The sequence below is a fragment of the Culex quinquefasciatus genome, chromosome 1 (assembly GCF_015732765.1).
Source record: "Culex quinquefasciatus strain JHB chromosome 1, VPISU_Cqui_1.0_pri_paternal, whole genome shotgun sequence".
Classification (NCBI taxonomy): domain Eukaryota; kingdom Metazoa; phylum Arthropoda; class Insecta; order Diptera; family Culicidae; genus Culex; species Culex quinquefasciatus.
In genome coordinates, this window is record NC_051861.1 from 4744019 (window position 1) to 4760463 (window position 16445).

The 16445-nt window shown below is 44.0% G+C and overlaps 1 protein-coding gene across 4 annotated transcripts; it reads right to left on the reverse strand.

Moving 5' to 3' along the window:
* Positions 1–931: 931 nt before the first annotated feature.
* Positions 932–12668, reverse strand: LOC6032580 (brain tumor protein). Of its 4 annotated transcripts, none has more exons than XM_038249822.1 (6): positions 12545–12668; positions 4165–5043; positions 2037–4094; positions 1815–1978; positions 1521–1753; positions 932–1459 (listed from the first exon to the last, which is right to left on the reverse strand). In XM_038249822.1, exons 2-6 carry the CDS (start codon positions 4629–4631, stop codon positions 1355–1357), a joined length of 3027 nt encoding a protein of 1008 aa, XP_038105750.1. In that variant the 5' UTR covers positions 4632–5043; positions 12545–12668; the 3' UTR covers positions 932–1354. The 4 variants fall into 4 exon arrangements, with proteins under 4 accessions (XP_038105750.1, XP_038105752.1, XP_038105751.1 ...); XM_038249824.1 differs by lacking the exon at positions 12545–12668 and adding an exon at positions 12509–12532; XM_038249823.1 differs by lacking the exon at positions 12545–12668 and adding an exon at positions 8036–8300.
* Between the last annotated feature and the right edge of the window lie 3777 nt (positions 12669–16445).

Below are 16445 nucleotides of genomic sequence, written 5' to 3' on the forward strand. Positions count from 1 at the left end.
GTGTGCAATTCAAATTAAAAAAATAAAAGGTGGACAATACTGTGTACTTTTTTTTCGGGTTCGTGAAAACAAGACTTTCAGCAGTAACACACATGTGGTGTACGTTTAACGGAAATACAAGGTAAAACATGTTTAATGCCTCATAATTTTAAGAAAACAAAACGAACAAAGCGGTTCTAACATCAACAGATCGACCTATTCTGCCCTCTCTCTCTCTAGAATAAACTTAGCTAATAAATTTTTGTGACGCGCGCCCCACACGACTAAACCTAACTCTAAAATGTTTGCCTTCGAAAACTGGAAACAAAAAGGGCTTTCCGCGCCTACTACGCTATTTCGCTGCTGCTGTTCTACTACACAAAGAGAAAATCAATAAAAATAATAATCATATTGCAAAAAAATATGGCGATCTTCCTACAAGTGTGTATAATTTATACAACTTCTCTATGCGTGTGTGGGTGTGTGTGTTTGAGTGTAAAATATGCTTCTCTTTTGTTTTGTTTTCCCCTGCTACTTTGTTTTCCAGCTTGGTTTTTATTTTTAAAAAGGAAATTACGCCTACTAGTTACGTTTAAGCTTGCTTCGGGTGTTGTTTTTCAGCTTGTGTATAAGAATCAAGTAAAAATATTTACAGATATTCGAAAGGTTTGATTTTCTGATTTTGTTGATGCTGGTTTTTTTTTTTTGCTTAATCCCTATAAATATTCGCGCCTTTCTACTAACAGAGTAAAATAAGACTCACACCATACGCTTCGCTTCCCACTACAAACGATTCCTGCATCTCTTTGTTTGACAAATTTTTGCTTTTGTTTCTAGTATGGTGCTGTGAGTGCCGTTTTTTTTTGTTTGTTTGCGTTTACAATAAAATAATAAAAACAGTATCTCGCTCTTGCTGTTGTAAAATAAAAATGGAGATCATTCATTTTTTTCAGTTTTCGATAATAAATATTGTTTAAAATAGCGTAATTTTAAGAATAAAATTGTAAATAGTGTTGATAAAAAGGAAAAATTAAAATAGTAATAATATTGGTAAAACAACGTAATATCTTTCGTTTTCCCTTATCTTTCCTTCATTCTCCCTGGTGTGTACGCTTTGTTTGGTGGCCTCTTTCTTGGAGACGAAAGAAAGACGTTTGTTGTTGTTGTTTCAGCTTTTAGCTGGTAGTACACAGCTCGATCTCCTTCTCTCTCTCTGTAAGGGTTACAGATGGTGGCCACGGTGCGCACACAGCTTTGAGCCGTGCTGAGCAGAACTTATTGGGGGCGTTTTTATCTCTTTCTCTTTGTGACGGGCGGGCGGGTACTTACTTGGTGCTTAGCGATTCGGCTTAAGGATTCTAGCTCCGGCGGTCAATCACTGAATGTAGAGGGTGTTGAGTACGAGCACGTGATGATTATTTTTGGCCAACGTGACGACGTACCCCTCGGAGGTGATTTTGAGACCGCAGCAGCGCGATACCTGCAACAAACAATCGTGACTGTAGCGGCTGATCAGACGCGCACCGCACCGTAGACCTTACCTTTACGTACGGACACTCGTACTCGGACTGCAGCTGGCCGTCCTTGCTGTAGCACGCCACGTGGAAGCGGTTGCCGTGCGAGTCGCCGATCAGCACGTCGCCGGCGTCCGAGATGTCGATACCATTCGGGAAGCAGGTAACCTTCTCGCTGCCGATACGATACTTGAACGTACCCTCCTCGGAGAACACGGCCACGCAGTGGCCCTTGAAGTCGCACACGTAAAAGTCGGAACCTGCAACAAGATTATTACGGTCAAGCTGTTTCCTTTTTTGCTGAAGAATAATCGAACTCACCATTGATTGCAATGTCGGACGGCTCGCGCATAAAGTCGCTGCAGTCGAACCAGTGAATCAGGTTGCCGTCCTCCGAGATGATGAACACGGTCGGCGAGACGCTGTCCACGGCGACGATCAGCCCCTTGTTGGTGACTGCCAGTCCGGCCACGATGTCGATGTAGCTGAAAAGATTCACGTCAGTTTTCCCCCGCAAATTACTTAGAATGTCAAGACACTTACCGAATGGCGATCTTCTTGATAAAGTGTCCGTTCTTGGAGAAGATCTGCATGCGCGAGCGTTCGTTTCCGCGATCGCAAACGACAAACTTGGCGCTGGATCGCATCACAGCTACCTTTCGGGGGTAGAACAGCTGGCCTTCCTCCTTACCGGGCACGCCAAACGAGAACTTGAACGTGCCGTTCTTCTCGAAGATCTCGATGCGGTGGTTGTTGGTGTCGGCGACGACAATCTCCTCGTCAACGCCCAGACAGAAGCCGTGCGGCGAGTTGAACTGGCCCTTGGTCTGGCCAAGCGAGCCAAACTTGCACCGGATCTGCATCGGAGTGGCCTTGGTGCGGCCGTTCACCTGGAATCGGCTCATGGCACCGGCCATATCGCCGGCCAGCGACGATCCGTCCATCGACATGGGGGAAGTTGGAAGCATGGTCGATGCCGGACCACCCGGCAGTCCGGAGAAGTCGTTCAGCAGCAGCTGTTGGTCCATGTTCGGGTGCGGGGGCATCATCGGTCCCGGCTGCAGTTCCGGGTTGTTCAGGCCGTACTTGGCCAGTGCCTGGAACGCATTCTGATCGCCAGAGATCAAATCCGCCAGCGTAAAGTTGGGATTCGGGGCGGCAGCGCTGTTGACCGGGACGATGGCATCCGGAACGATGTCGTTTGCGGTTTCGGCAAGGTTCGCCAGCCGGTGCAGATTGTACTCGGCGATGCTGGTGAGACCGGGCAGCGAGGCCGATCCTCCGACGGTTGCTGGCGCAGCGGCCGCGATGTGCGGATTGGCAATCGGAGTCGATGCTGGTGGTTCCGGAGTGAGCACGTGCGGCAGCATGTAGCTGGCGCCCAGGTTGGACATGTCACCGTCGAACGATGACTGCATCGATGTTGGCAACGAGATCGGGCTCGAGGCAGTGACGGAACCGGTCAGCGGACCCTGCGACAGACCTGTGCCGTTGGTTGGCGGCTTGTTGATCATGATGGCCATCCCGGGCAGCGACGGCGGCGGAGTAGTCTCCTTCGGGCTTGGCGGAGTAATCTCCGTGCGGAACGAACCGAACAACTCGGCCGCAATCTGGTCAAACTTCTCAAAGCTGGTTTGGAACTCGAGCGAAAAGTTGACGTCCACCTTGGGCGTCGACCCGATCAGACTGGCAAACTGGGCCGCGATCATCTTCTTCAGGCTGAGCAGCTCGGGACCATTGGCTTGATCCAGCACCTTCTTGGTGAACTTGGCCGTGTTTTCAATCTTGTCCGACGACTTTTCCACCTGGTGGAACATCTCCATGATCTTGAGCTCACGCTCCGAGTGCAGCTTCTCGAGATTCTTGAGCGCGTTGTCGCGACACTTTTCCAGCACGGCCTTGAAGCTCTGGAACGACTCGTTGATCAAATCACGCGCCGTCTCGAACTGGTTCTGCAGATCGTGCAGCGACGCATCCAGGTTGGTCGTCGTTTGGTTGCAGTACTCGATCTTGGTGCGAGCCTCCTTCATCAACTGCTCCAGCTCCAACCGCATCGGCTTCTCCGCTTCGCTGATGATCTGATAGTTGTGTTCCTTGCCCTTGTGCTCACCAATCAAGCACTCGTTGCACACCGGAATCTGACAGTTGAAGCAAAAGTACTTGAGGTTCTCCGGCGGATGGACGCTGCAGTACAGCGGCTTGTGGATGGCCACCTTCTCCGACGACTTGCGCAGATCCTCCAGCTGAACCACTTTGTGGTCCTCGAAGCAACGCATGTACCGGTGAGCGTTGTCACAGCTGGCGCACAAAAAGTTGGCGCAATCGTTGCAGCGCGAAATGGCCATCTCCTTGCTCTTGCAGGACGTGCACGCCAACATCGACGGCTCGATCGTGGACAGATCCAGCACGTTCGTCAGGACGTAGTCCTGGTGCAGCGCACCGATGCCCTTGGTGCCAACCTTGGTCGGCTGCTTGCACGTCGGACACTCGATCAATCCCTCCAGCTTCTTCAGCTCGTCCGCATCTCCCAGGTGCTTCTCCAGACATGTCTCACAGAACACGTGCAGACAGGCGAGGACACGCGGCGAGATAAACTTGTTCCTGCGGAGAGAGAGAGAAACACGCAAATTAGTCCCAAATTCGACAAAACATTCTACCAACAAATACTCACTGGCACAGCGAACAGTCCTGCTCCATACAGTCGGACAGCGAACCGCCCACATCGAGCGGGTACCCACCGGCGCTGCTTCCGCCGCCGTTGACCGACTCGGGCGCTCCAACACTTCCGGGCCCACCGCGTCCTCCACCGACGCTAGCGTTCGAATCCAGCTCGTCGAACGGCATCGAGCTGTCCGCGACCAGCTTGAACGCGTCGGCAAACAGGCCGGCCGGGCCGGACATGGGCGGGGTCGGCGGTCGCACCACCAACGGTGGGGACATCTCCGGCGTAGGGGAGGCCGGCGGGGGCGGCGTCGGCGGACTTGCCACAGCAGACGGTGGCGGCGACGGTGACGTTTCGGGACTGCTGGAAATTGACGTCGCAACCGGAGACAGCGGCGCCGGAACCTGGCTGCCACCCCCCGTGGCACTGCCACCGGCGAGGGCACTCGGGAAGGAAAACACCCCAACCGATGCCATCGGTTCTACTCCTAGCAAATTCCTCTCAAAGGTAAAATACTGACGAAACGCACAACTCCAGAGACCTGCTCCTTGGCTTGTGAGGACGCGCGCGCGGCTGCAAAATCCGAATCCGGTTCAACGACGACGAAACACCCACAAAATCTCTCACTTGAACACACGGACGACGACGATGACGACAAATTCGACGATAACGCAATTGACGACACTTCCGAGTTCGGACTTTTGCTGCGGCTGCTTCTGCTTCTTCTGCTCCTTCCTGTTCCCACTGGTTGTTGCGTGCGCTTTCTTCTTCTTGTTTGTTTTTTTTTTTGTGTTTGAAAGAAAGTTGTTGTTTTTGCTGCTGCGACTGCTGCTTCTGCTATTAGGCCACTGTTTGTTTGTTCTTACCTTAAACAATCCTGCCTAATATCTGCACTTGCAGAAATGGAAAGGGAAAGGTAACAAGAAAATATTGTTAGAAATTACAAATGCTTTGCTAAAAAGGAGTGCCAGCGGCGTCATTCGGTGCACGTGATCGAAGCCTGCTAGGATTTGTTGATCGCCGTTTTTGTCAGTGGCAGCAGAATCAGAGTGTGGAGTTTGCGCTTGTGTGTGTGTGCCATTGTGCCAATCGTGCATGTAACCAAGCCAGGCCTACTTTGTGAGGTTGGCAGCAAAAATGATTCGTTGCAATAGATTTAATTTCGAGTTTCTTTTCCTTTGAAAAAGTCCATAAACAACGTGGTATAGGTTTTACTTTATGGCTCGACGTCATTTTCATCTTCGTAAATAAGACGATACAGCATGAATATTAATCGGAAAATCGCCAAAAAATCACACTGCATTGATTTTTGACGCTCTATCGATTCATCTTGACAGAACTCGTCTATCTCCAACCCTCGAATTTTGAGAAAATAAATTCCGTGGAGATCGAGTGATGTTCGTGTGTGGTAAAATTTTGCCAAATTTTGTGTCGAGTCGTTCTCAGCTCCCCTGAATCCGATTTTGATTCTTCTGAATGAAGATGAAAGTTAATGTGCTGTACCTGGACGAGTTGCCGCTCGAATTTCGAAATATCCATCTGTTTTCGGATGTGGCCAGACTTTTCAACAAAATACACAGTTTTCAAATGAAAATATGGTCAAAATTTTTCATTTTCATATCTTTTATTTATCTCAAAAATTGCATTTTTCGAGCTCTACAACCTCCCAAATTTTCATCCAGATTCATAATATGGTTCTGGAGTTAGAGCCGTTTGATGAACCTACCATAAGAAAAAAAAAAATCCCTAAAAAAAGGTAAAAGCCCACCTGGTTACCTTCGCCAACATTTTTCGTTTCTAATTTTATCGAAAAATTTCTTCCTACATTCATAGTACAGACCATGAGTGAACATCTGAAACAAATTTGACATCGATCGGCAATCCCGAACAACTTTTAGAACGATTTACTTTTTGCCTTTCTTACTAAAGAAAGGTATAGGTTTTACTTTTTGGCTGGACGTCATTTTCATGTTCGTAAATATGACGATACTGCATGAATATTAATCGGAAAAATCGCTTAAATATCACACTGCATTGATTTTCGACGCTTCGTCGCCAAGTTGTCAAGTTGAGCTTCGAATACTGGCACGAGAATGCTGGCGCATACATGTTTTGGTTCGACTTATACTCGTTTGTAGTAGCTTGTCTACCGATGTTGCCTTCAACATGTAAGATATCGTAGCCTTTCGGTTACTTTTGCTCTGTCCGTTTTTGGCATAACTGTCCAATGTTTATGCAAAAACTTTTGTGACATAGGACATTCATCCGACTACAAACAATGTGTTTCCCGTGTGCTCCTAAAATCGCCTTTAAGTAGGCTTCATTTTGTCGTGATTTCGTAAGTTTATTTGACAGAGTTCATTAGATTCCAATAGGAGCTTTCGAAGCTTCTAAGCTTTATATCGTTTTCAAAGTTTTCAATGCTGGCGACGCCAATGGCTATCTACCTAAGGTATTGCGATTGAGTGTGTAGTGGTGCGGTTGTAAAAATAGCAATCTCTGACTCTCTCACTTTCGTAGATGCTGAATGGCAAGCTTCCCACTGTGCGGTTAACTTGTTCCTCGGTTTTGCTTTGCGCCTGCTTTGTTCGGTTTTTGGGCTCGTACCAAAACGAGAAAACCAAAACCGCGGTGTGCGTCGTCACTGGCGCATGGGAAGCTTGCCATGCTTACGTTTGTCATAAGCGCTTATTTGATTAAGAATTTGTACGATTAAAAATATTTTTTTGGTGAAAATTGCGTTTTCAATTTCTTTTGGAAAACATACCTTGCTTTCATCATAAGATTTTTTGTATCAAGTCGATGTTATGAATTGAAAGAAGTTAAATTCTTTAGTAAAAAAGGCTTTATCCCCCCCCCCTCCCCCTCCCCCCTAAAAATGCAAAATAGTGTTGGAGGTCGTGATGGTTGATAGGACCAGAAACAACGCTGATATATCTGCATTTTTCCTCATTTCTGAGGACAACTTAAGGGCACAGCCAAAGCAGTTGTTGTTTTCTTATTCCAAAATTGTTGAATTTACGGACTCAATCCTGAAACAATCTGATTGTAAAAATATTCAAACTTTGATGTATATTATTTTGTAGACAGTAGTTAAGGGAATGAATGAAAAAATATGTCAATGGTTTCCGTAGTTTTGAAGATACTAGAATGTCAACAAAAATTTGGGTTCAAAAGCTCTGGTTGATATGAACCGTTAAGGAGACACATTTCAACGTTACTTTGTAACAGTTTGACAGCCGTGACCGCGAACCTGACACAACTTCCAGGATCCTAATCAATTTTACTTCACGAGTAAAAAAACTGAATCAAACATTTTTGCAATTACACCACCAGCGAGAGCTGCTGCTCGATGCAGATCGATTTTGACGTCGCGAGAGCACACTTTCCTTCATCCCAACCCTACACCTGGGCTGCGACCTTTTTTCCACCACCTCCCTCACCCCCCCCCGTTGGCCAGTCAAGGTGTGTTATTGATTAGTTTTGACACCAATTTAGAACATTACATAACGCACAAACCACACGACGTTTTCTTCACCGCAAAGTACCTCAAACGCGACACGATTAGAACTCTTCAATCGACGACACCCCGTTGGAACCTCCGTTTGCTTGCGCACATTCGGCACAGCCGAAAAAAAACCTTCTTTTTTCGCACGCGACAGCAGCAGAGGCGTGACACTTTCGGTGTGGATCGACTGCTGCTGCAGTGAAGGACTCGTGCGCTACTTCACGACTTCACACCACACTAACGTTTTGGCACTTGGAAGTGAAGGAAAAAGTGGTCGTCGTCGTCGTCGGTCGTTGTGCAATGCAGACGATTGTCCTTGAAATAGGCAAAAGGTACAGAACACGGACTGCAGCTAGCGCTAGCTCGATGTACCTCTTTTTCTTTCCTTTTGCGTAACAGCCACGTTTGGGGAAGCGCGTTCTTAAAAATAGTGTCCGCGTCCCGTTTCCTTTGGTTCGCTTCTTTTCAGCTGTACACGAATTAAACACCTTTCGCGAAAAAAACCAACGCAACGACGGCGGTGCTGCTGCCCATCGAAAGGGCTCGCGCTGGAATCGATGACGACCGACGGACACACGCACGCACGCACACACGGTCCGGACTCTTTGGCTGATGGCGTTTATGTGGTGAGAACACCACACGTCAGAGACCAGACGAGACGAGACTCTGCTCCGCGAAAAACGGGAGGAGGTTCTGTGCTGTCGTCGTCGAGTCGACTCGCGCTGCACGGGGTTCATATATCGCGCGCGCATACTACCGTCGACTGGGGTGGCTTTGACGCTGCAGATTTGGTTTGTCATCTAGCGCCTGGCTCTTCAGAGTCCTCACAGCTGCAAGAATAATGTTTAAAACGATGAGTAAAACTCCAAAACCAAAGTCACCCCACCGAACGATTACGGTACAGAGAGTACCCTGCACGGTACACACCATTCTAACGAGCTGCTGCTGCAAAAATCATTCAAATAGCCAGCAGCGGTACCAACACCACCACAGAGAGCACTGATGATGATGTATGGATGTCGCGCGCGCATAGAACGCGCGGAATCCGCATCAACGTCGTCGGGAGAGCGAAATGACTTGCCCCGCAGCAGAACGAACGTCGTTACAGCAACAAAAACAAAAAGAGTAAAGCATCAGCATCTACCTCACCACCCCACAAACCTTCCTCCCCTGGAAGGTGAATCTGTGCAAAATACACCCATACAACCAGAGGCCGAATTTGTCTCTAGTTAGCCACTTTCAAATGTGTGTCCAGCACGGGTGAACCGCCGGTGTGTTGGTGCAATGACGTGCTCTCGCAAAACTCACTGCTTCGATTCTGTGGTCCATTTCGGTCGATCGTCGACGAAATCGGTCGACCGGACTGGCAGCGGCAGTGGTTATCAACACCTATCCTTCCCTGCTCGGCGCTCGTTAGCTCAGTTTTGTGGTGGCGTATTATGAATATTCGGTAATATTAGGGTGGGAAAGGGGTGACAAGGACTATCCTTGGATGGTCTACCGCTAACTGTTGAACAGTTTTTGTAGCATGGAAGGATTGCGAGCAGATATCTTTCGATAATTCTGTTATCTTTTATTGACAGTGTCCTCCGATCCCATTCATTCCACTCACACTTCATCTCAAGGCGCTCATACAAAATCCTGTGTAGCGTCGTTTTGTCCATCATTCAGATTTCAGCTTCCATTTAGGGTTTTGAGATCATTTGCTATTCCACACACATATGAGCACATAGGGTTGAAACTGTGCCGAGATTCGCGTTGATCAAGCTTTTACACCGTGACGTCATTTGACAGCTCGTGTGCAATGTTTACATGGTCTTCGTCGATTGTCGACGAGTTTCCCCGAACAAAATCGACGACCGCATCGAACTGTGCTAAGTCCATGTAAACAGTGTACTCCTTTCTAACCTCCAAATCGAGTCGGCGTAAAACCTAATAGTGTCGTGGGTAACTCTTATACCATCGGCCACTGTCACACGAAAGTCTTACACAAGCTTTTGAACTCGTTGATGTTCCTGGTGTTCTGTGCTGCTTCAGGTAGTTGATTATACATGCTGTATCGTTTGTAGTACAGTGAACTCTGCGTACACGCCTTCCTGCACATCTGCAATCTGAGATTGTGAGCTCCTCTGGTGTCGTGTTGACAGATATCTCTTCCGTATAGCACTTTACCCGTCAAGTATTTAGGGGCCATCCCTTAGTCAGCATCACACCGAACCATTTGATCGTCTCAATCCTCTCGATTTCCTTGCCATTAATCCTAACCGCTCTGCTTACCCAACTCAGAATCTTCCTTGAGTACAGCGGCTTTTCCAGGGTTTCATGTCCAAAATCAAAAAACCATAAAGCTTGACACCCATATTACCCAAACTCAACAATTACATATTCCGTAACTAGAACGACCGAACCACTCCCAAGTTGTAGCCTGTGTCCTGTGATACGAATTTTCTGGGGGCTCCCAGTCAACAGTAAAGGGCTTACGCCTCGACGTCCAGCGAAAGAATGATTTCCTTGGACTGACCGGGCCTGGTTTTATTGAGCTACCAACGTACCAACTCTAGGCAATATTTTTCTGGATGAAAGTCTTTGAAAAAATAATCGAAAGTTCAACAATACTTATAACTTCCATGTTATTTTTTAAATTGGCAAACGTATAGTTTTGTTACCTCGTTTCAACTGAAAATGTCAAAAAGTTAAAGATAGCTGAACTTAAAATAGCGTTCCTATTTTTTCAAAAATTCATCATCATTTTAAATCAAAGAATGATTGAAACATAATTGCTGTTATTATTCATTCAAAGGATTTAGAAAAATGTCGAGGAATTCATAAAATTTAATTTTAATTTTGTAATTTTTAATATTAAATTTTCTAGTCAATTTTAATTTATCTAGTGGGCAGTATTTAACTGTTTTTTTTTCAATGAAAATTAAGATTGATATGATTTTATGGTTTCCCGCTTATTTTAAGCAAAATAATTGAAGAAACTATTTTTTTGGCAATTTCAATATTTTCTTCATGTTTCCAAAACGTAAAAAGTTTTTCAATTTTGGATTTTATTCGATATTTAGGTTTTCCGAAAACTTAATATCAAGCTTTATCTATGGTAGGTAATTTAGCCATACTCACAAAAAAAAGTTCAAGGGCAACATTTGGAAAAAAAAATATTTTAAATTAATAAATGAATTTAGTTAAACAATTAAAAATATTCTCCAAAAAAAAACCATTGCCAAACTCAAGTTGGAATCTGTTACCAAATATCCAATTATGTGACAAAATGAAATAGAATCATAATTCTCAGCTGGCCATTATGCTCTATTTTTATATAAGTTTTTAATTAACTTTACCTTTTGTTTGATGAACAAAAATTAAAGCGATCATTTGATTCATAAAAAATATTATGAAAATGTCAAAGACTCCAATATTCATTAAGATTTTGAATGCCTTTAACAGCTTTTCTATACTCAAATATAATGAAATAGTGAAAAGAACCTTAAATTTAAAGTAAGTTACTGAAGCAGAAATGAGTGAATTCAATTTGAAAATTTTACAAAATTATTCAAGAGTTAAAAAATAATTTTCAATCAAGTATGCTCAGAATTCCCGACTTTTTGACAAAAAATCATAAATTTCCTACTTTTTCCCGATTTTAGGCGGATTTTGGCGAATTCCCGACTTTTTCCCGACTTGAGTGGCCACCCTGAATCAAGTATTCCGAGAAAAACGCGTTTTAGTGTATGGCATATTAGCCGATTGGTTTTTTGCATCGGCTGCCAAATCTAAACATTATTTTAGTGAAATTCAAGTTTCGCTTTAAAACACTATTTTAGTGAAATTCAAGTTTCAGAAGAATCGCGTTTGAATATCATCTACCACCTGGTGCTAATATCTCGTTTTAGCCAAAAGTGGATATTAGCCGTTTTTTCAATGGTGGGCAGTAGAGCTTTTAGGACAAAGTTCTTCAGCAAGTTACATTAGACTTTAAAAAGTAACCATAGAATGTAGAATGTTTATACAGGAAACTCATTATTTCATCTAAATCTAGATTATTTTTTCAAAACAACCTGAATGCGCCAAAAGTTTTCTTTGCAGAAAGGATCTTTTGAAGAGTATGTGGTAAAGAGCTGCTGTGCTCCCGTTTGCAAAGCAGAGAAAGCCTGGGGGGAAATCAGGAGAAGAGAGTTGCTCTCTTACTAACTGTCTTGTCCGCTAAGACGCTCCGGGACGGATGAGACAACAATGAAAAAAAGGTATCACCACAGTTATTTTCTTTTTGAGTTATGGTAAGAAGACGGTTTTATTACTTCAGGACATAAAAGTAAATTTTCACAACGAAATCGCAATTTATTTTTTCAAAAATATTCAAGAATGAAAAAACAATGACGCAACGCAAAGTTGGCAGCCCTGTCCCACTTTGACCGCTGAGAGCAAATCAAAACTCGAGTGTCGCCCTCCAAAGCAGAGAAGAAAAAAAAGAATCCAAATCTCAGCAAGCGCTGCGCCCCTTTTTTCCTCAACACCCTCAGCCCTCAGCTCAAAACCGGAAATGGCTGCAGACGTTCTTCCCCTCACAGTAGGCCCTTCCCAAATCAAGTCCCCGGAAAGAAAAAAAAACCCTTCCACCTTGGCCACGGCCATCCATGGAGGAACGTCCCCGCAAGAAAAAAAAACGCATTGGATCGATTGGCACACACACACGCACACACTTTTACCATCACGGGAGAGGAAAATTTTTCCACGGTCGATTCTGCGGCCACTGGACCGGTCCCAGCACGACACTCGAGCACTTTCGGAACACACGCGACACGGGCCCTAGTTTGGCACACAATTCGGCACGAAAAAGCGCACTTTTTAGCCGGAAATCCGCCGAGCAGCAGGAGTTACCTTCATTCTTGAAGCACGAAAAAATCCCGACAGTACCAGACCACAGCACACAGCGACAGAGGGGCGATCGATTTTGAAAACGCGGTGTTGCGAAAATGTGCGTGTTCTGATAGACGGAGCGCTGCGCAGCGGATGCCAGATTGTGCGCTTTTTCTCTGCAGCGGTTGGCGGAAACTCTGCGCCGCTGAGTTAAGCCGATCTTGAATGATCTTCTTGAGCAACAATGAAGAAGAATTTGAACGTTTTGTGATGCGTTCATAATATCATATAAATCAAATTGAATTTTATCGTAATCAAAAAATTCTCAGGTCATTTCTTATTAAGTCCACCTGGATTATGTCTGTAGACGAACGTGAATAAATCTGCAAACTTGACGGCATTTAGCAAATTGGCAACCTTGATTTTTTTGGCTCGCGTGGCGCAATGTGGTAGTATGAAAGAGGTGTGCATATTTGCGTGACACTTCAAAACAGTGCGCCGTAATATTTGCTAGCCGGTACAAATTTTAACCTCCCTTTTTTGGGTACTTACAGGTGTGCGAATCAGCAATAAAAGTGAATAATTAAACAAAGTGTCAGTGTCCTACACATTCGTTTCGCTTTAAAGCAATCTCTGAATACTTTTTTAATTACACGCAGAAAAATATTTTGTAGAATCAGCCTGTACGAGGTTTGAATCAACAAAATTTTTGTTGAATATAATCAACGCCGATTTTGCGTTGAAACAAACCTTGATTTTCTTAATTCCACAAAAGTCTTTTGTTGTTTCGAAAAAGCTGCTTTGACGTTTAGCGTTGATTCAACAAAAATAATGATTTTCAAATCAACAAAACGTTTTGTTGATTCAAATATGCCTTATTTTTCTGCGTGTACGAGATATAATTGTACCACATTTTACCATGGAACAACTATGGCTCCCTTGATGGCTCCTTTGGAACAAGAAGCAATATACTTTCTGTCTAGAAAGGCCGCAAAGTTATTTTTTCAGAGATGATTTAAAATTAAACCCTTTGTGGTCGTAGAATAGAGTTATCTACGTACGCATGTATTGCGTGTGCGGCATGGTGTGTGCACACGTGAATTTGTATTAGCCAGCAAAACAAATGTTGCGCTAGTGCGGTTGAGATCGGCCTTCGAAAACATTATTATGTACAAACGTTTATTTTTTTATTAAACGTAAAGTGCCGAAAATTAAAGGGGGAGGATTTTGTTATCGCAGCAAGATGAAAAACACAGGGAAAATCCAAAATAATAATCATTTATTCTTCTGATAATCAAAAAATCGAAAATATTAAAACTTCTGAAACACAAATTCCAAAATTCAATATGAAAAAATAAAAAAGCAGATATTAAACAGAGCTATGTGACCCAGTTCTAGGATGTCAGAAGGTTGGAATGGATGGTATTTTAGGTACAAGAAAATAGACGTTCCGTTTCGACAGAATTAACCCATTCAGACGCACGATGGAGACACGTGGCTCCAGGGTCAATTTGTTTCTTCCGTCTACTGTTCCTAGATATATTGTGGATTTAGCTCCTAGCTGGATTTTCTGGCATCTTCTCACGGTCATTGGAAACGGTCGTGGATAGACCTAGGGGTTCCCAGTTGGAGTGAAAAAAATCAATTTATAGAAAAATGATGGATTAAAATTTTGCTTTTTTATCACTTCTCCGACATCAGGAATAATTGTTTGAACATGCTCGCAATTTTTTTATTCGGTCGGAAAAATATTATTTTTCTTGAAAAAACTTTCATTCATAATCACATGATCACCCCTAATTGGGTTCTAAAGCCTTATGTCAATGTTTATGTACAACGGTATAAAACACGGTCAAAAACCATTTCTGATCACTTTTTTTTTATTTTAATGCAAAAAAAAAAATGAAAAGACAACATTTTTTCGATGGATCAACTATGGTCCCCTTGGAACGAGCTGTCTAGTAGGAGCTTTTCTGTCAAGAAGGACCGCGAGGTTATTTTTTAAAATTTATTTAAAAATCCATTTTAAACTATTCGTGGTCGTACAAAGGGTCATTGTACTCACAAAAATAAGCCTTATCGCTGTAAACAATAATATCAGCAATCTAAGCTTCATTTTAGGACCCAATTCTGGCTCGATGCCGCCATCATGCGACCGCGTGCTCCGTTTGTTTGCCAACAAAGCTGCAGCTGGATGGTGAGACGAAGTGAGGGGGGAAGAGATTTTGACATTTTTATGCCCGCATCTGACCCGCCGCCTATTTCGTCGGTCACTGAGTCGCCGGTCATTTCCAGTGACCGAGTCCAGCTAGGAACTGATCGTACAATAATACGATGACTCAGGGTAGGTTGGTTATGGAAGACCCCACCTGTCTATTTTAGATGGCCTAGCTAACCTAGCAGCTTGAACAATCCGTTGGGCGCCTGAGAAACTCTACGCACCGTGGAATCTTCCACCACGTTAATTTTAACGTGGCAACAAACGCGCCAAAGGGAACGAGGCTGTGCAGCTGGAGGAGGAGGGTGGTAGGGAACTTGCCCTTTTGTACCGGTTATTCAAGGAACTGCACTGATGGAACCATCTTCACAGCCACAGGCGTAGCCTATTCCACCGGAGCAATAGGCTCTGAAAGCGGCCGTGCGTAATCACCCCGCGGTTCTGTTAATTCAGCAGAAGAAATCTGGAGTTTTTTTTGAAAAGGTCCAATAAACCAAATTTCCAAATTTTGCTTTTTGGGTGTTTTTATAACCGCCTTGAGTCAGGGGTATTAAAAAACACGCAAAAAAGCAAAAACTGAAAATTTGGTTTATTGGACCTTTTCAAAAAAAAACGTTTCTTAATCCACCATTAGGTGGGTGGTGCCTTCCTCACATTTACAATGTAATAATGAAAATAAGTTTATGAAAACATATATACCTGATACAGACTTTTCCAGAAAACATGCAGACTCTCATTTGAAGCAATGTGGCAACCGGGCGTTTCGCATCTGGCGCGACTCTCACACGTAAACAAAAAGACCCGGCCTTTTGAGGTTAGGCAAAAACTCACCCTTTTTTGTATCTACACAAATCTTTTTCTTGGCATAGCTTTTTAAATACTTAACTAAACAGAATAAAATTTAATAGGGTCTTAGGGGACCCCAAAACGAACAGAATAAGGCGGATCCGGCCAAAATCGGTTCAGCCAGTTCTGAGATAATCGTGTGGAAAAAAATCATGTCTACACACATCCCCACAGACATTTGTTCAGAATTTGATTCTGAGTCGATAGGTATACGTAAAGGTATATCTAGGAGGCGTGTTTAAGAAGTTCATTTTTCGAGTGATTTTATAGCCTTGCTTCAGTGAGGTGAGGAAGGCAAAAACTCCAGAAATGATCGATCTGACGCGAAGCCCCATGAAAAACGAATTTGATCCGAAGATTTTCGAAAAAAATGCTCCACGTGCACGTGTCCACGTGTTTTCTGCAACCAAAACAAAACAAGAAAGATAGCTCAAAGCTGTCATTTGAAAAACAAGCGCTGGCCACTGAACACAAAGGCGCCTCTGGCGGTGAATCCGGAAAGCATAAACTATGCTGTATGATTTTTGAAAAATGACCGTTACATTTTTGGGACAAGTTAGTGACCTCGACTTTCATGTCTGTTTGTCTGTGGCATCACGGAGTGAAATTCAAGAACTTTAAAAAAAATCAAAGTTCAAGAATTTAAGAATTTTACAATTTAAGAATTTAACGCGGTGGCCTGAGTTCGATCCCAGAAGGTCCCGGTGCCAATCCCGGTGGCAGTTCGAAGCCCGAGGTGGATGGAAGCTTATGTGTAAAAATAAGTTTGCAATTGTTGATTGGGCCTTTTCAGAAACAAATCTGAAACTGAAGAAGTCGTTTTAAAATCGCTTTTAAAAAGTGTTTGAGTTTGAAACT